This window comes from Apiospora aurea, assembly GCF_038362705.1.
Source record: "Apiospora aurea strain CBS 24483 chromosome Unknown utg000008l_segment0_segment0, whole genome shotgun sequence".
NCBI lineage: Eukaryota > Fungi > Ascomycota > Sordariomycetes > Amphisphaeriales > Apiosporaceae > Apiospora > Apiospora aurea.
The window spans coordinates 3,095,199-3,120,228 of record NW_027117395.1 but is presented as its reverse complement, the minus strand read 5'-3'; the positions used below and the strand labels follow the sequence as shown (position 1 = coordinate 3,120,228).

Below are 25,030 nucleotides of genomic sequence, written 5' to 3'. Positions count from 1 at the left end.
CTTAATAGTTCTTTTATATCTTATCCCGCGATAACTATATTTATAAACTAGATATTTTTAACTTATAAAGAAATAAAACTTACTATATTAATCGATTTTTTAAGGACCCGGATAACCCGCTGCCCGGATAAGCTCCGAGGCGTTCGGCTAATAAGATCGTAAACCTTAATGAACTTAAAAGCCCGGAGTATAAAATATTTAAAATTAAAATATCTTAAACCTATTACCGTAAGTTATAATATAAAGCGAATTAAGTTAATTAAAAGGATAATAATATTTAATACCCGGCCTTTAATTTTAAAAATACTCCGGATAAATTAAAAAATTTCCATCGTTAAAACCCCGATAAAGCCGGCCCCTTAATATAATTAACGCAATAAAAACTCGCGGCCAAAGAGGACCGCTTTAATAAGGATTACCTAGACGACGAATTACTAATATCGAAAAAAATCCGCTAATTAATAAGGCGAAAAGCTAAATAAATTATAATAAAAAATCCCTGCTTTAACTAAAAAGCACCTTCGTTTAAATCCCCTTTAAAGCCGTCGAGGCGCCGCCTTTTTATAAAGGGGGGTAATAATATAATGCATTAGCCTATGCGTTAATTAATATAGAGACCCTACACTAGCCTTATTACCCTATTATTAAAACCGATTTACCGTATCGGCCCTAGCTCGATTTTCTCTTTCCTTTCCTTTTCGTCGTAAATTCCATTTATTTTAAGACCTATTTACAGCCCCGCCTTATAAAGACTTGATTACGTGACTACTAATTATATTTAATTATATCGATAAATTTTAATTAAATAAAATAATCGACTTTAAACCGATTAATTTAATTTTTCGACTACCTTATAAGGTTTTATAAAGCCTTTATAAGGCGTAAAGGGGGCGCTATAAAAAGTGCTATAAAAAGTGCTATAAGAATTATAGCTTATAGAAAATACTATAAAAGTAAGTATAATATTACTCGCGCTTAGTTTTTAAACTAGCGTACGTTAAAATTAATAAGTATAGCATTATTTACACTCGGCCTTTAATATATATTTAATCTCTTAAAATATTAATTTATATTTTAAATAAGCTTTAAATTAACTAGCTAAAGAGGTGCGTACGTTAACTAATAAGCTAAAAGCTAGCTAATTAAAGTAAACACGTTTAAAGTTTTAATATATAATAAAGTATTCTATATCCTAATCTAAGCTTGCCTCGTAGCCCTTTGCGTTATGTTCAGGGTAATCTTAATGGGGTCTTCTAATCGAGGTTGCATAATTAAGAGCATTGCTATAAGCAGATGGGTTGTCGCTCAGTGCTTGGGCAAGGAACGTAGTGGTCATTCTGTCCATATCGAGAGCGGCGAGAGTCTCTTTGGCTAATTCACTGGTTAGCAGTATGCGCAAAGCATCAGATCCACCTCTGCTGACTGACCCTTCTTGATTGTCTTAGCAAGGTGTTTGCGAATCCAGTTGAACAGGTTCCCGGCGCCTTCGAAGGTCAACTTGAGGATCTGTAAGCTAGCGGTGATTGCCGCGAGCACAGCAGCGATACTGCCTGGGTCCATTGTGTAAATGGACAATGTAAGAAATAAGTGCAGAGGCTGCGGGAGAGATTCGATGCTCTTTGCCAGAAGGTTAAGATAAGGGCACTTGAAGGAAGGAAGAGAGTCTTTATTCTAACAATACCCGAAGCTGCCCCTCCCTTTTTAATTAATACATTGATTTGAAACGTGCCACTTTATTTCCTGCGTTAGGGGCCCTAATGAGCAATACAACCTGCTGTGTCTTCTTCCGATGCATGCATACAACGGGCCAGCCGGCCCGGAATGCGGCTTAGTACTCTAGAATCGAGTCTCTGTCAACGTTCGCGTGCTCGTAACAGCTTTATGAAAACTGGGTGAGATGTGACAAGGGGAGGTTTCACAGCTGAAATGTGTGTTTATCGTTGACCACTTAAATGCTCGAGGCGATGCTTTTGCCGATTTTCAGTCCTGATCCTCAGCAACGTGTTCAGGAAAAACAAGCATTATGCATGCTGTCACAGTGGTTCACGTCTCCCCCTGGTTGACTGTACCTGGTCGTTCGTATCCAGGTACAAGCTCCAGTTAATTATCCTTTCAACGTGTTTATTGTACAAGGGCGTTTCAACCACACCTCCCATTGCCAAGACAAAGTTAGGGAACACCAGTATATGCAGGCTTACCTGTTTGGATAGTTTCAGCAGCACTCCCCCACCATGCTGGCTCTATTTTGCTCTAGTACATGAGCTGAGTGTACCACTATGCAGGTCGTGCCCCTCTACTAATAGATGCACAAAGATGGGGTCCGGTCTGCTTGTAAAGAAAACGAAGGATTTATCTTAGTTCAGGCTACAGTGTAACCAGGACAATGTACTGAGGCCTTGATCTAGCCAGGAGTTTGGTCCAATAAGATGCAACCCCTTCTGGCGCCCTCCCCCCCTTCGCGCCCCCGCCTTTTGCTCGTTTTCCCACCTAAATTAAATATCTTACTAGTTTTATATAAAATTAACGAAAAATGGCAATAATATACCGATTTTATATAGAAATAGTATTAAAATTGAGTGAAAATATAAAGTTAACGTATAAAATTAAATAAATTTATTAAGGTAAATATAGCTCGTTTTATAATGTTATATATAAATTACTAGTAAAATATAAATCGAAATAACCTTTTAAATAAATTATTTAAAAATAATGTTCAATTTTAAATCTCGAGAATACTTAAAAATAAAACGCAATATACTCATTTTAACTTTTATACTATTTTATTTATTAAGTTATTTGAATATTAAAATTTAAATTAAGGTTTACTAAGAAATTTTAAGCGGGAGTATTTTCTCTTTTTAATAATTCATTAAATAATTTTTTAAAGCTTTAACTTTTAATTATTATTATGGTAAAATGGTATAAATTACATTTATAAAAAGATTCTATAGCTTTTATAATAAATTAAGATTATATACCGTGTTTTTAAAATTTTAAAAATAAAACAAAATATAAAATATCTTCTTAAATAAATCTAATTTTTTAATTAAAAAACCTTAAATATATAGTTTATTAAATCTTAGCTTAAAATATAACGTAATTCACGGTTTAATTAAACACACAGTTTAATTAAATACTTTCTAAGGCCTCGTATAACGAAATATAAATTAATTCTACTATAACGCATTTAATATATTAAAATTAATCGGAATCCTCCTCTTTAAATACTTTTATATTATTTTAATAGGTACGCATATTATACCCGGGCTCCCCGTAGATTCTATAGCGTCGTAAGCGCGTTTTAAGCCTTTTCGTATAACTATTACTCCGGCGCGATTTATCTTATAACTATTTATTAACGTCCCTTTAAAACTATAAGTCTTCTTTAGTTTATATATAAAGTAATTCTTTATCCTATAGCCGTTTCTTTTTTATATAGCGGTATTAATTAAATATCTTATTTACTTTTTATAATGCGGTTACTTTACCCTTTAAAAAAACAAGCCGGTATATTATTTACGTTATACCTTTCGTAATTTAATTAAATCTAGTTAAAATCGACGTCGGAGAGCTATTTTAATACCGTATAATACGGTTTCGAACGTATTCGGTTTAGGATTAAGCCTTAATCGGGTTATTTAAAGTCTTTAATTCTTAAAGAATAAGTAAACCGGAAAACGTCCCCGGAGGTATTAAAGTATATAGTTTTATATTTAATTATAAAATAATATATTCCGGATCGTACGGGATAAGTCCGGTCTTTCGAAAGCCTCCTTATATATTCGAAACGATAAAAGTCGCCTGGAATACTTTTAAAAACGCTAGTAGGAAGTCCTCCTTTAAAATATAAGTAATATACGCCTGTATAAAACCTTTAATTTCTTTCCCGTACGCCTTTTTTAACGCACGAAAATAGCCGACATTAAAAGGCTAAAGCTTATATAATAAATAAAAAGGTATATAAAGTATAATAATCGAGTTTTTTTTATAATAAAGCTTAAAAGCTATCGAATAGTAACTTTTATAGCCGTTAAAGATTAATAGGCGGTAAACACCTTTCGTATAAAACTTTATATATTCATTAAAATATCGAATCTAATCCTCGCCTCTTTTATTCGTAATCCAACTATTTTTAATAACTATAATTACCTAATCTTTCGACAATAGGTTATTTTCGTACTAGGAAAAAAGGTATATTTTCCCGGTAAAAATAATATATAAAGGGATAATATAACCATATAATTTAACACTTTATATTACTATAACCTATTCTCGGTTCCTTTACTATATTACTTTAAACCTTTCACGTTAATTAAAGGTAATTACGATTATTTCGAACGAAATTTAACCTATAAAAAACCCGGTCTCGTTAAAATTATATATATCCTCTTTTTAAATTCTATATTTATTAATTATATTCCGTATAAAAATAAACTACGCGTAATACGCGTTGGGATCTTTATAAAGGACTCTTTAATAATCGATTTTTTAATTAAAACGTATCCGGAGATTTAATTATTATCGTATAAAATTAAAAGCCTAGTTAACGTTAACGCGTCCCGCGTTGCGTAAATTAAGTAATCGATTTACTGTATTTTTAATACCACTTATCCGAAGCGGAAACGATCGCGAATCTAAATTAATTATATATTATATAATTAATTACTCTTCGGAATTTATAAACTTTTACGTTAATAACTACGTATTTTATCATAAAATACCACCGCGACGCCGGTAACGTAAAGTTATATAGGGAATATTATATATTCGCGCTACGGCTCGTACGCGTAATTTAAAGTCTTTTTAAAACACTTAAAGCGCTAATTATATATCGTTCTCTTTCTATTAATTTACTATCGTAAGTGGTAAAAGTATAAGGTATAAAATATAAGTTATACGGAATTAAAAGAAAGTGTTCAATTAGACCGTATATTCAATTAGACCGTGGATTACGTTATTTTTCCTTTATTTTATTTATTTTATCCTCTATTTTTAAACTAAAAAAAGTATAAATGGTGCGTGAAGGAGGGGAGGGCGCCAGAGGGGGTTGCATCTTAGTCGTACCTTGTATCCGTCATGGAAGAAATCCGCCGTGTATTTATAGATAGATCTTCCTTGCCGTTAGTATCGGCTCGGAACGCCCCTCTTTAATGGGGTTCAGGACAGATATCTTTGGCATGCATACACAGACTTGCAATGAGCCCAAACAGGTAGGCTGATGACTGATGGACACTGAACACCCACGGCCAAGGCTAACGCATCTAATTTTGTGTGGTTGCAGTTCAGCGTTTCTTATGAAACTACGTATGCAAGTTCCAACGGACACGTTATATAAAAAGGAGGAGTGTGTAATATTGATCACCATAGATCTTGATGTCAGTCCCCCAAGCCCATCCTATTGGTGGGCCAGCCGGATGTCGCAGCTAGACATGTGATTACGTAGTAAATCGTGGTTTTGTCCACAAATATCGTACCAAGGTAGCCGGTAGCGTGCGTTTTCCATGCACGTCACCAAAACGCGAGATGAGGCAGCCACTTGGACAAAGGCTATCACATGCGAGGGACAAGAGAAAAGAAATAATATACTTGGCGACGGGCTCAGCCCCTGAAGATAATACAGCTCAGCGGCAGGCAGCACCAGTAAACAGAGTGAATATTGAATAAAGCCCCTGGTTAAGGTTGCACCAAACTCAACTGGTAACTGCGTCATTCAAAGCATTCAAAACCTGCTATCCCGTAGAGTTTATGGCTTGTCACGTTGTTTGGAAGATCGACAACTCAAGTAGCGGAAGTGGCAGTGTCTGCACCGAGCCGTTCATAGTAATATGTGACTGTGTTCTAGGCAACCGTTGACCAGGGAGCATCGATGGTTCCACCACACGTGCCAGTGGCATGGGTCTATTTAGCGTACAGTTCGGGTGGTCGCTTCATTTCCAGCGCTCATACACGTAAACAAATCTAGACCTGTCCATCGAGGGTATCACAACGTATGTACTACGCAGAATCTCATGGATATGCATAGAGTATCTACGGGCAAGATTCAAGACTGGTGTATCAACTCTTGAAGGCTGTGTGTACCTCGTGATGTGCCTTATGACCTAGTGCTTCCATGGGTTTCTTTGCCGACCACAAGGGTTCCGATCATTTGCTAATGATTGGATTGGTCACATACATTATCTGTCATCTTTCGCGGCTCTTCGGTCTTCATATACTAAAGGTAATTCGTAGGAGAGCAGGCTTGTATTCTTACCATACTTAGTAGGTATACATCCAATTGTGAATATCGGCGGGCCGTAGAATACCGAAATTGCCAATAGACAGAAAAGAAACAAGATTGATTATATCCAATGGTTGCTTTCGCGCCAATGATACGCAAAATAAAGCTAGGTATACCCTGTCTAGCGCATCTTTACACATTACTAATATGACTGTCCTGCAACGACATCCCCTTTCCGTCCGTCTCGACCTTGAGGGTATTAAGAACCGTCCCATGGCTCCGCTTCTCCAAGCTCTTAGTGACAGGATTCTTCGCCTCGAACACCTCCGCCAACTCCTCGAGCGTGCGGTCCTTGGTCTCGGGGAAGAAGAAGTACATGAACGCAGCCTCGAAGAGGTCCCAGAACAAAAACACCAAGTAGAAGTAATGGCCGATGTGCTCAAAGGCGGGCCCACTCGAGTACTGGATCACAGTGCTGGCCAGGCTGCTCGCCAGGTTGCCGACCGCGGTGCCCTTGGCGCGCGTCACGGTCGGCAGGGTCTCGGCGATGTACATGCTCTGGAGCGGCGTCCAGCCGAAGGAGAAGACGATGCCGAAGATGAAGATCATGGCGACGGTGGCGTTGGCGGCGGACTTGTTGTCGGGCTGGTCGAGGGAGAGCTTGGAGGTGCCGGTGATGACGGCGAAGCAGCAGGAGCAGAAGATGATGCTGTAAATCAAGAGGGGTCTGCGGCCCAGGACGTCGGTCATTCTGGCACCGAAGATGGCTCCTAGGAAGCAGAGGACCGGGTTGATACCGTTGATCGCCAGGACCTTCTTCTCGTCCGTGATTCCGGCAGACCGCAACATGGTGGCCATGTAGTAGCTGCTCAAGCTGTTACCAGAGATCTGGCCGAATACAGCCATGCCCAGAACACAGATAAGTCGTCGGCGTGCGGAATGGGTGTTCCACAGCTCGTGGTAGTCCCACCACTTCCGGTCGCTACCATCCGTCTTGATCTGCTGGTTCATCTCGTTCATCTGCAGCATGACGATAGGGTGGGCGGTGTCTTTATCTCCGTGGTACGTAGCTAGGACCCTAGCAGCGTCGTCGTAACGGTCACGAGCCATCAACCATCTTGGCGACTCGGGGAGGAACCAGACGAAGATCAGAACGAATCCAGATGTGATCATCTGGCACCACACGGGGATGCGCCATGCGTCGGGACGGTCGATATAGCTGCACCCGTACACAACCCAGCTGGCTATGATAGAGCCGATGTACCAGGTACAATTGTAGAGGCCGGTGATGGTTCCTCTCCAATTGGGATGGGCCATCTCACTGACGTAGCAAGGTGCTGAGACAGAACAGAAGGATACACCTGTGTGTTGTCGTTAACAAGACTACCCAAGCAATAAGACGTCAATACAGTAAAGGCAACTCACCGAATCCAAGTACAAATCTTGCCCCTAGAAATCCGGCGCCGGTTGTTGTCGTAGCCTGTATACAAGTGCCGACGACTATCATGAGAGCACCGGCGAACATGCCAGCGCGACGGCCAAGAAAATCGTTGGTAGGGCCAGTGAAGAAGACAGCGGCGACTGATCCGATGTTGTACATGGCAAAGACTATGCCGATTTCAGACCCAGCTTGCTGCCTATAGTGGCGTTTGCGGTCAGCACTCGAAACTCTTGGAGGAGACATCTTGGACTGCGAACTCACATGCCGAAGTAAGTGTAATAAGACTCCATTCCGTTCAGGCCTCCCATGAGCGAACCATCGTAACCATTGAGACAGCCGCACAGATATGCGGGAGTCAATGCCAGGTAGAGGCGCAGCATGGAATGCGTCCAAGGCGAGAATTTCCTGGTTTCGACATCGTGGGAAAGCTGAACTACAGCGTGCACGTCGTGGTCGATCTGGGTAACACCCCCTGGCTTTTCGTCGGCCATTTTAGGTAGAGGTGAAGCAGTACGGCGAAGATCCCAGGTGTAGCGACTGGGAGTAGGAAGGTTGTATTAATGAGGTAAATGTCCCTCACAGAAGACGAAGAGATCGGAAGTACGTGAGCAGCGATATCAGCGACGGTCTTGCTGACCTAACAAAGCCTTGGGGGCATTGGTATTTTCGGGACCAGATCCTCTTTAAAGAAAACCTCGCGCTGACTGGCAGGATCCGGCGAGGTTCGCAGTAAGCATATGCATTCCGGAATATCTAGTCTACAGTCTGATTGGGCTCGGTGCATGCGACCGAAACCATTATTTCAGATACAATTCCATTTGCTACCGAGGCCGGTTACAGTAGTACTGGATGCGACCTGGTGACCTCCAGACCAGAAACGAAAAAGGCGGGAATCCGGGCCAAAACCTGGGGGGAAGGTCGGGTAGGTTGTCGTCCAACTGCATGGGCTAAGACAATTTGGCAGTTGTTCCGATGCGGGGGGAAATGGACCATCCAGACGCAAGCGAACCAATGGGTGAGAACGACGATAACGAACAAGGCGTGATCTCGTATGGTGGTCAGCAAGAAGAAAGCAAACAAGCCCCGGCAAACCTGGCAGGTGATGGGCGATGGTGTATTCCGGGGTAAGAGGGCCTAGGCCAGGATCAGGGGGCGACAGGCAATTGGGCGACAAGCATTTCCCCCGCCTTTTACTCCACAACGGCCGGCCGAGCGACTGCACGTAGGTAGAACCAGAACTCTCGCCTGTGCCACTTCTTTTTCCCCCTTCTCCTCATTGCCCCAGTCATCTCTTTTCCCCCTTCCACGGTCCGCCACGGACCGGATCTATCACTTCACACGCTTTCTGTTGTTTGCTCGCCGCTGTCACAATGGATGAGCCATCGAAGAAACGGCTGAGGACGTCACATGCAGTAAGCGACCATCTTACCACCGAACCGTACTCTCGGGTCGAGCCCCCCGCCGTATGCAGGACTGACTCGGGAACTCTTGTCGCCCGCGTGTAGTGCGACATCTGCAGATCAAGAAAGATTAGGTGGGTCCTGTCTTTTTTGCTTCTTTTTTCCCTCCAGCCACTCGATTATGACCATACTCCCGTCCGGTCGTCGTTGTATGTAACGTAGAGGAGGGAAGCCATCGCCACCATGGTCGTCGCCGACGAGGTGGGATGGATGAACGGGTTGGAAGGGTCTCAGTTGGATGAGACAATGTATACTTATGTACCTTTGACTAAACATACGAATGTCTTAGATGCGATGGTAACCAACCATGCCAAGCATGTCTCACTTCGAAACAACTGTGCTCCTATGGCTCCGAGGCCAACACGTTAGTCCCGTCTACTCTCCCAGTGACCCCTTAAACATCCCAAATCATCCTAATGGTCTTGTCAAGTCGGGGCAAGAGTGACCTCATTCTCGAGGGCGTCTTGAGAGTTGAAGAACTCCTGCAAAAGATGAACCTGAACTTGTCTCTGGTATAAGCGACCCCTTATGAAATATTCCCCGGTTGACTCTTTACTGACTGGGATCCAAGCCTTCGCCTTCTACAGCCTCCAGATCCGTTCAGAGTCCACTATCGCCAACAGCACCTGATCAGTCTCAGCGGAGCATGTCGACTGAGGATCTCCGGCCTCCCCCTCACCAAAATAACCTGGAGAATGCAATCCTTGACTCCTTGCACAACTCGACGACCGAGTCAATACTATCCTGGTCGTACTTCGACTCGTTCCCAACCATCAGGCAGAACTACGTCTCCATCTTCCAACTGGAGCAGTCAAGGCCAAGCCTACCCATGCGGACGAACTCCATGTTCCCCTACCTGTCTTCCGTTGACCTCGAGTCCATACTCAGCTGCTTTCAACGCGGGGTGAACTTCTGGTATCCTACGTTGTCCCTGAACCAACTGGACTCTGTACGGACTGCCGTCTCTCAAGGGCTCTTAGAAAGTACCGACACCGTGGCAAACTGCTGCATTCAGCTCGTCATGGCTTTAGGATGTGCGAGCGGGGTCGTGAGTGGCTTGGTGGGAGCTGAAGATATAGCCTCGTCTAGGGAAGAAGCCGACTTCAAGAACTCCCGACGGGCCATGGCCGAGGTCTACTTTGACGGCGCGCTCAAGGCCATGAGCGTGGTGCATTCCGAGATGACCTGTAATGCAGTACAGTCTTTGTTCTTCGCAGCGTAAGTAATCACCTTTGTCGTATCTCAGACGAAAGCTAATGTGCGGTTACAGGCTGTATTTTGCATACTTGAGGAGACCGTTGCAAGCCTGGAATTATATCCATGACTGTGCCGCGAAGTGCCAACTGCTTCTCTCCTATCCCCCAGTCAACGAGCCGATAGAGAACCAAGAATGTCTGCGGCGGATATTCTGGGCTTGTTATATCTTGGAAAGGTATGTCTCAGCTGAGACCTATCACCTAAGATACACGTGTGCTGACAAGGTCCCTCTTTATAGCGACTATCTTGCCGAGCTCTCGGCCCTACCCCCAGAGTGGAGTTGCAAGGATAGAGTCCTCCATACCCCTGCCCGGGAGCTATTCCACTCATCAAGATCCAGACGAGACAGAGCACGCATCATTGTACTTCCTCGCCTGTATATCGATGCGCCGGCTGCTGAACAGAGTGCACCAGCTATTGTACGCACGTGACTCAGGGGCAGCAACAGACCCGACAAGGTTCCCGGCCATTGTCACCGAGCTTGACCACCAGCTCGACGAATGGCGCGACGTTCTTCCTCCGGCATTTAGATTCAACATCGACGATATGAGTGGCTACCCCAGCGAATGCGGTGGATTCCTGAGACAACGCTACCTCACCTGCAAAAGCGTTGTCTTTCGTCCCTACCTCGCCTGGCTCCTGGCCAACGGCCCGTCGGACACGGCAGGGGCCAGTAGATCCGAGATCCTGGGCCGGGCCAAGATCTGCCTAGACGCCTGCACCTCCCACATCCTGGGGCTGACGGGGTTCTCCCACACGATCCTGGTCGACACGTGGATCTGCGTGCTGTCGATGGCGACGGCCATGATGATCCTGCTGGCGACGTGCCACTCGCTCCGGCAGATCACGCAGCTGCGGCACGACATCATGTCGACGGGGCCGCACCTGCGCAAGGTTTTCCGGCGGTGGCAGGAGGTGCTGGGGACGCCGGAGTCGCCCAGCGTGGAGCAGGGGATGCGCATCATCTACGAGACGGAGCGGCTGATGCAGAGTGTGGGGAGGTCGGGCAACGTGACGGATGAGGAGGTGGATGTGGCGGCGTCTATGTGCGCCATGACGCGAGAGTAGCTCATGATGCATGCATGGCGGGATAGAACGGGCTGTGATGTAGTGCATTATGGACAATCCTTCATACATACTTATGCACAATATTCCACGCTAGCACACTACAAACGTCTTGTCATTGTACTCTCCCCGGTCCGGACCCGGGCCTATGCAGGAACATCGTAAGTGAACTAAAATCGAACCATGCTGCATGCAGCTCATCGTCAGCCCATTAGTGGCGGTAGACAAAGGATCAGCCCAAACTATCTGTACTGGATCGACCGGACCGAGACACTGTCTTTGCACTCTTTTGCAGCGCGGCTCCGACGTCCCCGGCGGTGGAACCGGCTTGTGGGTCTCGTAGATAGCCACGTGGGGTACTACTTTCTGGGGACCAAGAATAGACGCGAGGCGGGGCGAAGAGGGGTAAAGATAGAGAGAGCTACAGAGGCCTTTAGCCGGCCATGACCGGTAACATGACACTGAGCAAACATTGGTTTGTTTAGCAACTGATGTTTTCGTACCACGATATCATGTGTTGTCTCACATTTATCCGCTCTTGGTACTGGAGGTAATAGAACAAATAATGACGCCGCACTTCTATCTCCAGGGGCCTGCAGTGTTACTGTTACTATGTGGCAAATACGCCCAGCCGAGATTCTTTGGCCGCCAATTCCCGCTGCTGCCCACCCCCAAGCCCAAACTGCTTGCTGCGTACCCCCCCCCCACGATGCAACATAGGGGCTCCATGCATTCTCCACCTGGAAGTCGTTCTCCTCTCTTGACTACATGTGTACGACCAGGGGTAGCAAACCGTGAACCTCGATGAGAGATCTGGTTTATCCCTCATTTCAGGGGTTACACATACTTCACTTGAACTTGTCTCTTGCACTTTTCTCCAACTTTCTCAGCTCTTCTCCAAACTGCTCTGCCCGAGCTTGAACAAAACTCGAATACTTGGGGATTACGACAGCACTCGCGACTAGACTTCTTGTAGCCGAGTTTCAGTTGCATTTTCAGTGGCCGATCCTTTACCCTTAACCTTGCGTGTGCGGGACAAGTATACGAAGAGCTGCCACCAGCGCAGAAGTTTGACTGCACTGGAAGACCGAGATATCTATTCTCTGGCCGCAACATGGCGTCCGAAGGTTCCAAGCCAGACTACGCCAACTTGGAAGTGCTGGAGCGGAACCGGTTGCCGACCCGTGCCTTCTGGATCCCCGAGACCTCCGTTCTGCTGAACGGCGAATGGGACTTTCACTATGCGGAGAGCCCCCTGGAAGCCCCGGAGGTCGGGAGCGACGAATTGGCCAAGGTGGGCAGCTGGTCTCGCATCAACGTACCCGGTAAGTCACGCGCACCGCAACCCTGGACTTGGATATCGGATACCCTACTAACACACCGATTTTCCAGGACACTGGCAACTGCAGGGCCACGGGAGACCGCACTACACAAACGTGATCTACCCGTTCCCGGTCTGCCCCCCACATATCCCTACGGAGAACCCGACGGGCACGTACCGGCGCAACTTCAGCGTGCCCAGCAGCTGGGAAGCCGGCTCGCAGCTACGGCTCCGATTTGAGGGCGTCGATAGCTCGTACCACGTCTGGGTGAACGGCGCGCTCGTGGGGTACTCCCAGGGCAGCCGGAACGCGGCCGAGTTCGATGTCTCGGCCCAGGTGAAGCGGGGTGGTGATAATGAGCTGGTTGTGCAGGTCTACCAGTGGTGCGAGGGATCGTATATTGAGGATCAAGATCAGTGGTGGCTTTCCGGTAAGTACTAATAAGTTCTTAGAAGCGTGCCTGATATTGACTGTTGTGCTAGGAATCTTCCGGGACGTCTACTTGCTGGCGTTCCCTGGCAAGGCCAGAATTGAGGACTTTTTTGTCAAGACTGATCTGGATGACGACTACAAGGATGCAACGATGAAAGTGGAAGTGGCCTTGTCAGGGGCCGCGGACCATGAGATCTCGTGCGTCCTGCGGGATGGCTCGGAACAAATTGCGTTAGCCACCAAAAAAGCAAACGACGCAAAGGATTCCGTCCTCACCATAGAGATACCCGTCTCCGATCCGAATAAATGGACGGCAGAGAGCCCCTATCTCTACAAGGTAGAGCTAGCGTTGTCCTCAGGAGGTGACTCCAAGCTCTTCCAGACCATCGTCCAAAACGTTGGCTTCCGCAAGGTCGAGATCAAGGAGGGCATATTCACCGTCAACGGTCGCCGCGTCCTGCTCCGCGGCACGAACCGGCACGACCACCACCCACGCTTCGGGCGGGCGGTCCCGCTCGACTTCATGCGCGCCGACCTGCTGCTGATGAAGCGCCACAACATCAACGCGCTGCGCTCGAGCCACTACCCGTCGCACCCGCGCCTCTTCGACATGGCCGACGAGCTCGGCCTCTGGGTCATGGACGAGGCGGACCTCGAGTGCCACGGGTTTTACGACGCCGTCGCGCGCCCCCAGGACATCCCCGAGGAGATGGACTACGAGGCCCGCAAGGCCCTAACGTTCCCGCAGAGCGCCAAGTTCACGTCGGATAACCCGGACTGGACGGCGGCGTACGAGGACCGGCTGCGCCAGCTCGTGCAGCGGGATAAGAACCATGCGTCGATTGTGATCTGGTCTCTCGGCAACGAGGCCTTTTACGGCTGCAACCACGCTGCCATGTACGACCTCGCGAAGCGGCTCGATGATACCGGGAGGCCCGTCCACTACGAGGGCGACGTCGAGGCCAAGTCGGCCGATATGTACTCGTACATGTACCCGAGCATGGAGCGCCTGACGAACTGGGTCGAGACCGTGGGCGTGAACGCGGCCGACGGCTCGTTCGAGAAGCCCGTCGTGCTGTGCGAGTACGCGCACGCCATGGGCAATGGGCCCGGCTGGCTCCAGGACTACCAGGACATGTTTCGCAAGTACCCGCGCCTTCAGGGCGGGTTCATCTGGGAGTGGGCGAACCACGGCCTCTGGAACGAAGAGGGCGGGTTCTACGGGCACGGAGGGGATTTCGGGGATGAGCCGAATGATGGGACGTTTGTTATGGATGGGTTGTGTAATAGTGAGCACAAGCCTACGCCGGGTCTTACGGAGCTGAAGAAGGTCATCCAGCCGGTCAAGTTCGAGATGGAGGATGGGAAGGTGTTCATCACGAATGAGTATGACTTTGTGGGGTTGGAGCACCTGGTGGCAACGTACCGGATCGAGGCCCTCGGTGACGAGTAAGTAACGAAATCCCCGACTTGGATGGTAATCTCTTGATAGGACGTCGTTGGCTAACCCGCGAGCCAGGGCAACACTGCTCCAATCTGGGGAACTCGACATCCCCCAGGTCCAGTCCTGGACCAAGACCGAACTGCGCGTGCCCTACGACCTGGCCAAGTTCAGCACCGCCGTGGGCGAGATCTTCCTCACCATCCGCTTCGCCCTGCGCACCGCGACCAAATGGGCCGACTCCGCCCACGAAATCGCCTGGTTCCAAACCAAGCTCGGCAATGGCGCCCCCTTATCCTCATCCTCGCTCGTCGCCAGCGCCAGCACTCGCACCCCCAGCCTCGGCACCGGCAGCGGCCCGCTCACCGTCCGCGACGCCCGCGCGACCTGCCAGATCGCCGGCCCGGGCTTCGCCTTTACCTTCGACCGCGTGCGCGGCTACCTCACGCGCTGGACCGTCGCGGGCGGCCGGCCCCTCGTCGAGACCGACCCGGCGACCAGGGCCGCGCTCTTGCCCAACTTCTGGCGCGCGCCGACCGATAACGATCGGCCGGGCGATTGGCCGTACTGGCGGCACTACGGCGTCGACGGGCTCGCGTCGCAGCTGCGGTCGTTCCGCGTGACGGCGCCTGAGAGTAACGATGGTGGGCGCTTCGTCAGCGTCGAGGCGCATACGTACCTCGCCCCGCCGATCCTGGGTTGGGGCTTCGATGTTCGCGCAACGTACACGGTCACGGAGGCGGGCGTGCTGCGGGTCCGTATGCGGGTCAGTCCGACGGGGCCGGCGCCGACGCATATCCCGCGGCTCGGGCTCGATGTGCGGCTGCCGAGGCGCCTGGCCCAGGTCCACTGGCTGGGACTCGGGCCGGGCGAGTCGTATCCCGACAAGCGCGGGGCGCAGAGGATGGGGATCTGGGGACCTGCCTCCGTCGACGGAGAGGATCTGTTCGTCAACTACGACGTACCGCAGGAGAACGGGAACCGGATGGCGAGCCGGTGGGTCCGGATCGGGGATCATTACGGGGCGGGGATCAAGGCTACTTTGGCTAAGACCAGCGAGGAGGAACAGGGCGACGGCTTCAGCTGGACTGCGACGAGGTACAGTCCCGAGATGCTGGAGAAGGCGAAGCATCCGTGTGATCTGGTGCCCGCTGACGCGACGCTGCTGAATCTGTCTTACAAGGTCACGGGCGTGGGGACGGCGGCTTGTGGGCCTGGGGTTAGGGACGACTTGACGGTCAAGGTCCAGGAGGAGGAGTTTGAGTTTGTGCTTGAGAGTATAGTCGGTTGAGATGAGGCCACTCTTGATTTGCTTGGTCATGTAGTCACGAATATCTACGCATACCTCGATTGCTTGATGACTGAATAACTATTGGGTTATATTTGAACCCCTTTGAAGTCCATGAAGAGATTACCACTCGATTTGGTGTATATCTTGTAAAATTGTTGGTCCCATGATCTAGGAGTGCTGGTTTACATCATGATTCTATGAAGGAAAAAATCACTGATGGAATAATCTAGACCGGTGTGGTTGTCGCTTGGAAGTAGCCTCTGGCGTCTTGTTGGAGTTGTTCCCGGTTGCCGCCGATCCTTGCTTATCATGTGTCTTGCGAGCCTCCCACAAAGTCGCCGCTCACGAACACCACGAGCACTGCAGCTTATGCTGCACAAGCCCCAAATATCTCTGCCCGCCTAGCTTGGGTCATGAGCACCATAACCCCTGCGAAGGCGAATGTGACTAGTACGATCAGGCCCAGAGTCAACGCTGGGTTGGATGACGCAGTGTGGTAGAGCGTGTATATCGGCGCAATCAACAACATGGCATCTGTGAGTGTAGAGAGGAACCAGCAGTCGAATACGCTGATCGGAGTAACGCCTGACTTGGTTCCGTGGGAGGTGTGAGATTGTGTCACCCTGATACTGAACTAGAATTGGTGGCCTTTCAATCCGAAACCGTCGTGAGCAGCATCTTTGTCGCAGCTGGATGGAGACAGGGATTCGCCCCTTGACGCGCCTAGCGCGCTACGCTAGACATCTCATTTGTGTATTTATTAGCACCGTAGTGCCTTTCTCTTTTGTTCCTTTCTTTCTTTCCTTTAGCTAGCACTTTATGTATCATCTGACGCTCTCTGCCGTGCGATAATCTTTTAAGGAGGCATGTCAAGGGCTCTCATGCATTCCTGGGCGGTAAAGGCATAATCCGAGGCTTGGATATGAGATGCCCCCATGTCCCGAGGGTAAAGTCCCGAGCTGGCTTCTGTCATCATCGGGTGAGTTGGGTAGAGATGTGTTGGATCATTAACAGGCTGGTGGAAATAATTCGGGATTGCTGCCATGGTCTGCGTAGACGGGCGACCGAATGTAAGGTGGCTTGGGAGGGACATTTCTCCTGCGCATTCTCCGGCTGCTGTGGAGGTTTTTCTAATCCATGAGCGTCGTAAATGTTGAATTATTTATGGAGTTTAGGGGTATTAAGGTATGGTAATTTCTTTCCAAGTCGATATATGTTAGGTTTGCTCGGTTGTAAGTGACTTGCTTCTGCTGGCCGGCGCTGGTGTGAGTCGAAAAGCAAAAGAAAGAAAAAGGGGCAAAAAGGGGCAAAAAGGGGCAGAAAGGGGCAGAAAGAAAACAAAAAGTATGTTATGGGACTGTGAAACACGCATTGCGCTATGTTCTCCCAAATATGGATTCTGCTACCTGGATCAAGCTGAGGAGACCGACTGCCAAGATTGAGCAACTTCCTAATGAACTCTTGATTTTCATCGCGGAGGGGTGCGGAGATCAAAAGTATTTGGCCAGGTTAGCCGTCGTGAGTCGCAGGATCTATAGCACAGCCAGCGACGTCTTGTATGGCAGGGTGATCAGGAGCCTGGGCGCCCCCCCCCCTACGCGCCCATCCAAGGCGAATGGGGCCCTTCCAAGTACTAGGACAGCCGGCCGCAGGGTGGCCACCACGTCCTACTACACATAGCAGCGCACACGGCGGTGCTGCGGGTGCTGCTGGAGGAGGCGGGGACCCCCGTCGACGGCCGTGACCTGTACGGGGAGACGCCGCTGTTCCGGGCGGCGCTGGTGGAGCTGGGCGCCTTCTTGGACGGGGCTTGCTCCGCCGCCGACGGGCTGCTGCCGGGGGCGAACAACTTCCTCGACGACTAGGAGTCGCTGCTGTCGGACCTGATCAAGGACAACCTGCACTGCGACGATCGGCCGTGGCGGGCAGCGGCGCGGCTCATGCGGCTGGGGGCGGACATCGCCGTGGAGACGCCTTTGTTCGTGGCGGACGAGAAGCTATCGCGGAGGCGTCAGTAGACGGACACGTTTGCCAGAGATTGACCAGAGGAGCTGAACCAGGACTGGCATGACTTGCTCCAGTCTCTGCGACCGTGAAGATAGAATGAAAATACTCCTGGCGGAAACAGGCGAAAGACAACCACGTGAACTAAAGAATAGTTGCAGCTTGTCTGAAAATATGGTATTCACTGTATTAATCCCTTTAGGGATATCTGGTACCGTCGGTAGGCATCTAACCAGACAGGCAAAGGGCAACACCTCAACCCTGGGGAAGCAGGTCATTATGAGCAATAATATCGTACAGTTTCATTTCCATTCAAGTCAGCTATCTGGGTCATGTCTCATCGTGTCGTACCATTATTATTACACCATCATAACGTCCTCCTCGCTTCCCTCGGCCTCGGCCTCGCCCTCGCTGTCTATTTGCAAGAACTTGTGGGCGAGGGCCTCTTCGGCGCTGATGCGGCGACTGGGGTCCAGATCCATGCAGCGGCCGAGGAACTCGACGGCGCCCTTCTCCTCGTCTGTCAGCTCGCTCTTGCTGTCCTTGCTGCCGTCGCTGCGGCACGTGCTCCACAGCATGATCTTCTCGAAGCTGAAACCCTGGGCCCCGATGCTAGGGATGTTCGTCTCGAAGACGCAGCCGTGCAGCTGTCCAGCTTGGCGCATGCGCTTCACACCGAATATGGTGGCGATCTCGATCATGGCCTCGACATCGTCGGTGCTGTTGAAGAAGGGGAAGCGCTTGCAGAGGATGGTGAGCAGGATGACGCCGGCCGACCAGATGTCGATCTTGGTCGTCTGTTCTGTGCACTTGAACAAAACTTCGGGGGCGCGGAATCCTCGAGTACCTGCGCGGTTGGCACGCCGTGAAGGACGAGTGTCGTTTTTGGGGTATCCGGGCTGGGGTCCGGCGTGTGACGCATTGAGGGCATATGTTGCCCGGATCTTCTGCCTACGGGACTCTTGATCCAGGTGACAGAGACAGGGCTTATGATCCACGCCTTCTCGCTCAGCCAGGCCAAAGTCTACAAGCACACCGCGTTGCTTGTCCGGGTCGTAGAGAAAGTTGGTGGGCTTGATGTCTCGGTGAAGGATACCCTTTTCGTGCACTGCGGCTAAAGCAGTGAATAGAGAGCGGAAATAAAGCTTGATGTCGGGAACAGTCATGTTGGGGTAGTATTTCCGGAAATCCTGATGTCGGAAATAAGGCAGGATCGCCAGCACCTGATCGGAGTGGCGGAATGCTGTGATGAGGGGACACACAGAGGGTGAGTCGCGGAGGTCGTGGAGCAATTCCAGTTCGTTGAAGATGCGTGTAGGGGAAGAGGTGACGTAGATCTTCTTTATGGCCACGAATTTCTTCGGTTTCCGCGAGGGGTTCGATCTCGAGTTGGATCGTGAGCTGGACGATGTTTTGAGCGGTGGCGGCGCCTCCCACTGGTTGTCCCTGGCGTCCAGGTCCCAGCTGTTGTTGTAGCGGTCGTAACGTACGTCTTCTGCTTTGTAGACGGTCGAGAAGGTGCCTTCGCCGATTCGCTTGATTAGACGGTAGTTGTCTTTGAAGGCGGGAAACGTGTAGTTGAGCTTCTCCATGTCTTGTTGGACAGTGAAGTCGACGGGTTCACTGCCATCTGAGGAGTCCGACTCGCATCCCTCTTCCTCGTCCAACGGCTCGTCCTCTTCTTGGTTCTCTTGATCCTCCTCGTCCTCCAATTGTTGCTGAGCCTCGTCCGCCTCCGCCTCCGCCTCCGCCTCCAGGTCCTCTGCACGTTGTGTTTGACTCTCTTCGGTTTCGACGTCGGACAGGTCTGTCGGGTCGTCCTCGTGGATTTGGAAGGGCTCTTTCGGCACCCGCCGTCGACTCATTGTGGCAGCCATGTTCCAGACTGCTGGTGGAGCGATGCGGCAAAACACAGCCCAGCCCGTTGAAGATGAACCAGACCCCAAATCCACTCTATCCCGACTGGCCGTATATCAAGATCGTTCGCCCTTCCCATCCAACATCTATGTCTGCGACAAGTACCAGGAGAGACAAGCCGGGATGCGAGCGGTGCACTTGTAAGGTTCTTGGACTCTGAACTCTGGAAAGTCGGAGTCTCAAGTCAGGAGATGGTGGAGTGGAGGGAGGGAGGGCTAGCAAGCAATATAAATCAATAAGTGCAAGCAGAATATGGACAAGGACGAGGCATTGACCGAGAAGAGAGTCGACTTGATTAATTGATTTCTCGGTCAGGGAGTCCGTCTGTTTGTTGTTATTGCTTCTTTGCGACTGGATTGGGTGGGCACCGAAGGAAGATTGATGCACAGAGGCCGCGGAACTTGGCCCGCGACGCGCCTTGCAGCAGCAGCTTTTTGCTGTGCACTGGAGGCCAAGTGGCTAATAAGTACCTCGTGGTACCTACTTACCCTAAAGCCATTTGCCATTGGAAGTCGGGCACTCTCTTTTTTATGGTGGGGGTTCAGCTAAAAGAGAGAGCGAGCGAAAGGAGGGACCGACGGACCCGCCAGCTGCCACCGCGACTTCCCTGTCGGGCAGAACCCAAACAAAAACAAATCCGTTGCTGGAGGGGAGTCCAGCGGAAGTGGGAAGTGGGAAAAGAAACAAACCCACTTTTTTGCATTGGCATCACAACATCTCCATCCCGCCGCCCATTGTCCACGACGACATATACGATACGATACGATACGATACGATACGATACGATACGACTAGACGACGACGACTAGACGACGACGACGATAACCTCCGCCAAAAAAAGATACCCACGCAGCGAGGGCGAATTGTTCTGCGCCTTTTCATCTTTTTGATCATTGCCTGGAGGAATTTTGTATTCAACTTCTGTTTTGTCACTGCCCGCGCGCATCCGGCGCAAAGTCGCAGCCCAACATGGACGCCATCAACTTCGATATCAACGATGCGCTCAAGCACTACATGAGCGATCCCGCCAGCGTCGCCACCCCCGAAGCCGACAGCGCCCTCGTCGACTGCGAAAACGACCCCGAGTCCCTCACCAACTCCGTCATCAACCCCGTCCTCAACTCCATAGTCGACGCCGTCGCCGAGAACCCCGACTCGATAACAAGAGCCGCCTATTTCGACTCGCTACAATTCTTACTAAAGTGTGCACCCTCTTCCCCCAATATTTCCTTTGTTCGTGATACTTCAAACCGTCCCAGCGCATATCAACTGCAAGGATCAACTTCTGAACTATTTGTCCGCTCCAGATGCACGCAATTTCTGCCCACCCACGCCCTCAGCAAGATCTTCGATCTGATAATGAGTGGCTTGGCCGCCGAGGCCGACGCCATCAACCACGACCTCGAAAGCCCCGACGAGCAGGAGATTATTGCCCACCACAAAACCCTCCTCGAAGTATACGGTTTCTTATTGCAATGGGCCATTGCCTGTGTCGAGACGAAAGCCGCCGAGAAGTCATCCACCGCTCCCGTCTCGCGTGCCCGAGGTAAAGGCGCAAAGGCCAAGGCGGCCGCCGGTAAAGACAAGGACGGAAACTGGGACAGCGCTGCTCAGTTGCAAATCGCCCTCGACGTCATGTCTAAGGTACTGAAGTTGAAGCTGGGCAAGATCTTCCTTACTACCAGTGAACGCGACACCTTCATCGGCCTGTTGACCAGGCCTGTGTACATGATTCTCGAAAGCGAGCAAAGGACAAAAAACACGGCTATTCGGATGCATGGGTTCAAGGTGCTTTGCATCGCTGTTAAGCATCATGGTCACGGATACGGTATGTCGCAACCTCGAGCACCCAAGACTCACGTATTAACCGTCAAACAGCCGCCCAGATCTCCATCGTCCAGAACTTGACCTACTTTGAGCATCTGTCGGAGCCAATGGCGGAATTCCTACACATTCTCGCTGAGCAATACGACTACCCTCAACTTGCCGACGAGAGTCTGCGGGAACTGAGCAACAAGGAGTTCAGCACCAATGATACCAGAGGCCCCAAGTCTGTGTCCTCCTTTATCGTGAAACTGTCAGAGCTGGCCCCCAGGCTGGTGATTAAGCAGATGACAATGCTTGCCAAACAGCTAGACAGCGAGGTACGGCACCATGTTCTCGGTATCCTTCTTGGCTAACCAGTTGCAGTCATACACGTTACGTTGCTCGTTGATCGAGGTATGTGGTAACATGATCGCATACCTTTCCCGGCAAGAAGAACGCGGCGACAACCACAAGTCTCAACTCAACGCTTTCTTCGATGTGCTTGAAGAGCGTTTCCTCGATATCAACCCATACTCTAGATGCAGAGCAATCCAGGTCTACACAAGGCTGTGTGATCTTGACCAGAAGTTTCCCAAGCGCCGCCAAAGGGCTGCCGAGCTTGCGTCTCGTAGCCTAGAGGATAAGAGTAGTCACGTCCGAAGGAACGCGATCAAGCTTCTGGGTACACTGGTTAAAACACACCCATTCACAGTCCTGCACGGCGCACAGCTTTCCCGCAAGGACTGGCAAGAGCGACTGGATAAGGTTGACGCAGAGTTGGATGCTCTCCAGCCTCCTGCTGGTGAACCTGGTCTGGGCGATGGGCAGGGCGACACTACCAACGCGGCTCTTGTGGACGAGCCTACTCAACTCGAGTCTCCTCAGAAGCCTAGGGAGCCCAAGGAGATGACTGAAGAGGAAAAGGCGGCTATTGTCCGCAAGGCACAGGAGGATGCCGCCACGTCCGAGGCGATCGAGAAGCTCACTCTGACCAAGCGGTACTACACTGATGCGCTCAAGTTTATCGAGGTGCTCCAGGAGTCGACACCCACCGTGTGCCAACTTTTGGGTTCCAAGAACAAGTCCGAGGTCATCGAGGCCATGGACTACCTTGAGATTGGGAACGCCTACAACATCGAAGACAACATGGTCGGCATCCGACGCATGCTGCGACTTATCTGGACCAAGGGCAACAGCGACGAAGGCAAGGGTGTGCAGACGCATCTGATCGATTGTTACAAGCGACTGTTTTTCGAGGCGCCTGACAGCTTCAGTCAAAATGATGCGGCCATCTACATTGCCCGTAACATGATCAGTCTGACTTCGGGAACGACACCTGCGGAACTGACCAGCTTGGAACAACTACTGGCGACCATGATGAAGGGTGGCATGATCTCGGACGTTGTCATCCAGAAGTTGTGGGAGGTCTACGGCTACCAGAAGCGAGAAATTTCGAGATCCCAGCGTCGCGGTGCCATCATCGTCCTGGGTATGCTCGCATCCGCCAACCCCGAAATCGTGGTTGGCGAAATGGAAACTATGCTACGAACCGGTCTGGGTGCTTACGGACGAAGCGACCACCAGTTGGCCAAGTATACCTGCATCGCTCTGCGCAGGCTAAACCCCACCGGTCGTCAAGCCAAGGATTCGCCAGTCAAATTCAGCCGCTTGCCCACTGATCACGCTGTTTTGGGCAAGCTCGCTGCCATCACCGATGTACAAAGTGATCGCAAGGAGTGGTTCGGTGTTGCTGAGCAAGCCATCAATGCCATCTATGCCATCGCCAAGCACCCGGATGCCCTCTGTGGCGAGATTATCAAGCACAAGACCAAGTCGGTATTCGCATTGCAGCGAGCCGCATCCACATCAAGACCTGGCTCCCGCGATATGGATGCAACAATGACCAATGCTGCTCCCGACCCCCAAGGTCTGACTACTGCACTTAACGAGCCGACCCAGGCTGTCAATCAGCCGACTCCTGAGCCACCAGTCGAGCCAAAGCAAAAGGCGGCGATTGCGTTGTCGCAGCTGCTCTTCATCGTCGGCCATGTCGCCATCAAGCAAATTGTCCACCTGGAGATGTGCGAGCTCGACTTCAAGCGCCGGAAGCAAGAAAAGGAGAAGACGGCAGAGGCCGAGCCAGAAGTGGCCGCGCCCAAGTCCAAGGGCCGCAAGTCCAAGACCCCGGCGCCCGAAGAGGGCGATGAGCTTGATCTGATTGGCGGCACTACTGAAGATGATTTCACCGAAGCTATGGCCCACATTCGGGAGCGGGAGTTGCTCTTTGGCCCCCAGTCATTACTCGCCAACTTCGGACCTATGGTAGCCGAGATCTGCTCCCGAAGTGACATCTACAGGGACAAGGGCCTTCAAGCTGCCGCTACGCTTTGTCTTGCCAAGCTGATGTGCATCAGCTCCGAGTACTGCGAGGCTCACCTGCCGCTTCTGATTACCATTATGGAGCGTAGTCCTGATGCGACGGTCCGATCTAACGTGGTGATTGCACTGGGCGATATGGCCGTCTGCTTCAACCACCTCATTGATGAGAACACCGACTTCTTGTACCGAAGATTGGCTGATCCCGACTTGTCTGTCAAGCGCACGTGCTTGATGACACTGACGTTCCTGATTCTCGCTGGACAGGTCAAGGTCAAGGGCCAGCTTGGTGAGATGGCCAAGTGTCTCGAGGACAGCGACAAGAGGATTGCCGATTTGGCTCGCATGTTCTTCACGGAGCTCAGCACCAAGGACAATGCTGTTTACAACCACTTTGTGGATATGTTCAGTCTTCTGTCTGCCGGCAACCTGGAAGAGGAGAGTTTCAAGAGGGTTGTCAAGTTCCTCCTTGGTTTCGTCGAGAAGGTAAGTTCCCAAGGGTTTCGTTTCGCGTTCAGTATTTGTCATTATGTCCAGCTGCTAATATCTGATTTACAGGACAAACATGCTAGGCAACTTGCCGAGAAGCTGGCCGCCCGTCTGCCTCGATGCGACACGGAGAGGCAGTGGAATGATGTGGCATTTGCCCTCGGTCAATTGCAGCACAAGAATGAGGAGATCGCCAAGGTGGTTGGTGAGGGCTTCAAGATAATGCCAGCGGCTGCATGAGAGACTATTTGAGGTTGTGAGAAATCAATTGTCGAACGGACTTTTAACGAAGAGATGACCTATTTGCCTGTACATTGGGAGGATGTATGTGGTTTCCCGCTGCTTTTGGTGTCCGGAGTTGCCTCCAAGGCAAGGGAGAAAGATATCATCAGGTGGTTACATGCTATTCTAAATGACATTTTGAAGTTTTCCACGCTTCTAAACCTATCTTATACCGCTCTTCTGTACTCAATGAAGAATATCAAAATACAGCCGTGAAGTAAACGAGTACC

At 50.4% G+C, this 25,030-nt stretch overlaps 7 protein-coding genes across 7 annotated transcripts; 4 read left to right on the top strand and 3 right to left on the bottom strand.

Annotated features, from left to right (window-relative positions):
* Positions 1-1,240: 1,240 nt before the first annotated feature.
* PG986_012417 (uncharacterized protein) lies at positions 1,241-1,560 on the bottom strand (the record flags this gene model as incomplete). The annotated part of the gene is made up of 2 exons (XM_066848639.1): positions 1,241-1,371; positions 1,428-1,560. 2 exons carry the CDS (start codon positions 1,558-1,560, stop codon positions 1,241-1,243), a joined length of 264 nt encoding a protein of 87 aa, XP_066695335.1.
* Positions 1,561-6,409: 4,849 nt separating this feature from the next.
* Positions 6,410-8,149, bottom strand: PG986_012416 (sugar transporter (hexose transporter); the record flags this gene model as incomplete). The annotated part of the gene is made up of 3 exons (XM_066848638.1): positions 6,410-7,578; positions 7,643-7,854; positions 7,920-8,149. The coding sequence occupies 3 exons, from the start codon at positions 8,147-8,149 to the stop codon at positions 6,410-6,412; spliced, it is 1,611 nt and encodes a 536-aa protein (XP_066695334.1).
* A 795-nt stretch (positions 8,150-8,944) lies between these two features.
* PG986_012415 (uncharacterized protein) lies at positions 8,945-11,443 on the top strand (the record flags this gene model as incomplete). Its single annotated transcript, XM_066848637.1, has 7 exons — positions 8,945-9,121; positions 9,164-9,192; positions 9,408-9,482; positions 9,549-9,630; positions 9,690-10,336; positions 10,389-10,550; positions 10,600-11,443. Coding segments are annotated over 7 exons (2,016 nt in total), but the record flags the coding sequence as incomplete, so codon positions are not given.
* A 1,111-nt stretch (positions 11,444-12,554) lies between these two features.
* On the top strand, positions 12,555-15,926 carry PG986_012414 (uncharacterized protein; the record flags this gene model as incomplete). The annotated part of the gene is made up of 4 exons (XM_066848636.1): positions 12,555-12,765; positions 12,833-13,192; positions 13,245-14,643; positions 14,714-15,926. The coding sequence occupies 4 exons, from the start codon at positions 12,555-12,557 to the stop codon at positions 15,924-15,926; spliced, it is 3,183 nt and encodes a 1,060-aa protein (XP_066695332.1).
* A 1,392-nt stretch (positions 15,927-17,318) lies between these two features.
* Positions 17,319-17,791, top strand: PG986_012413 (uncharacterized protein; the record flags this gene model as incomplete). The annotated part of the gene is made up of 2 exons (XM_066848635.1): positions 17,319-17,444; positions 17,564-17,791. 2 exons carry the CDS (start codon positions 17,319-17,321, stop codon positions 17,789-17,791), a joined length of 354 nt encoding a protein of 117 aa, XP_066695331.1.
* A 498-nt stretch (positions 17,792-18,289) lies between these two features.
* On the bottom strand, positions 18,290-19,795 carry PG986_012412 (Cell cycle serine/threonine-protein kinase; the record flags this gene model as incomplete). The annotated part of the gene is made up of 1 exon (XM_066848634.1): positions 18,290-19,795. The coding sequence occupies one exon, from the start codon at positions 19,793-19,795 to the stop codon at positions 18,290-18,292; it is 1,506 nt and encodes a 501-aa protein (XP_066695330.1).
* A 1,021-nt stretch (positions 19,796-20,816) lies between these two features.
* On the top strand, positions 20,817-24,758 carry PG986_012411 (condensin complex subunit 1; the record flags this gene model as incomplete). Its single annotated transcript, XM_066848633.1, has 4 exons — positions 20,817-21,675; positions 21,726-21,991; positions 22,038-24,515; positions 24,588-24,758. The coding sequence occupies 4 exons, from the start codon at positions 20,817-20,819 to the stop codon at positions 24,756-24,758; spliced, it is 3,774 nt and encodes a 1,257-aa protein (XP_066695329.1).
* Positions 24,759-25,030: the final 272 nt, after the last annotated feature.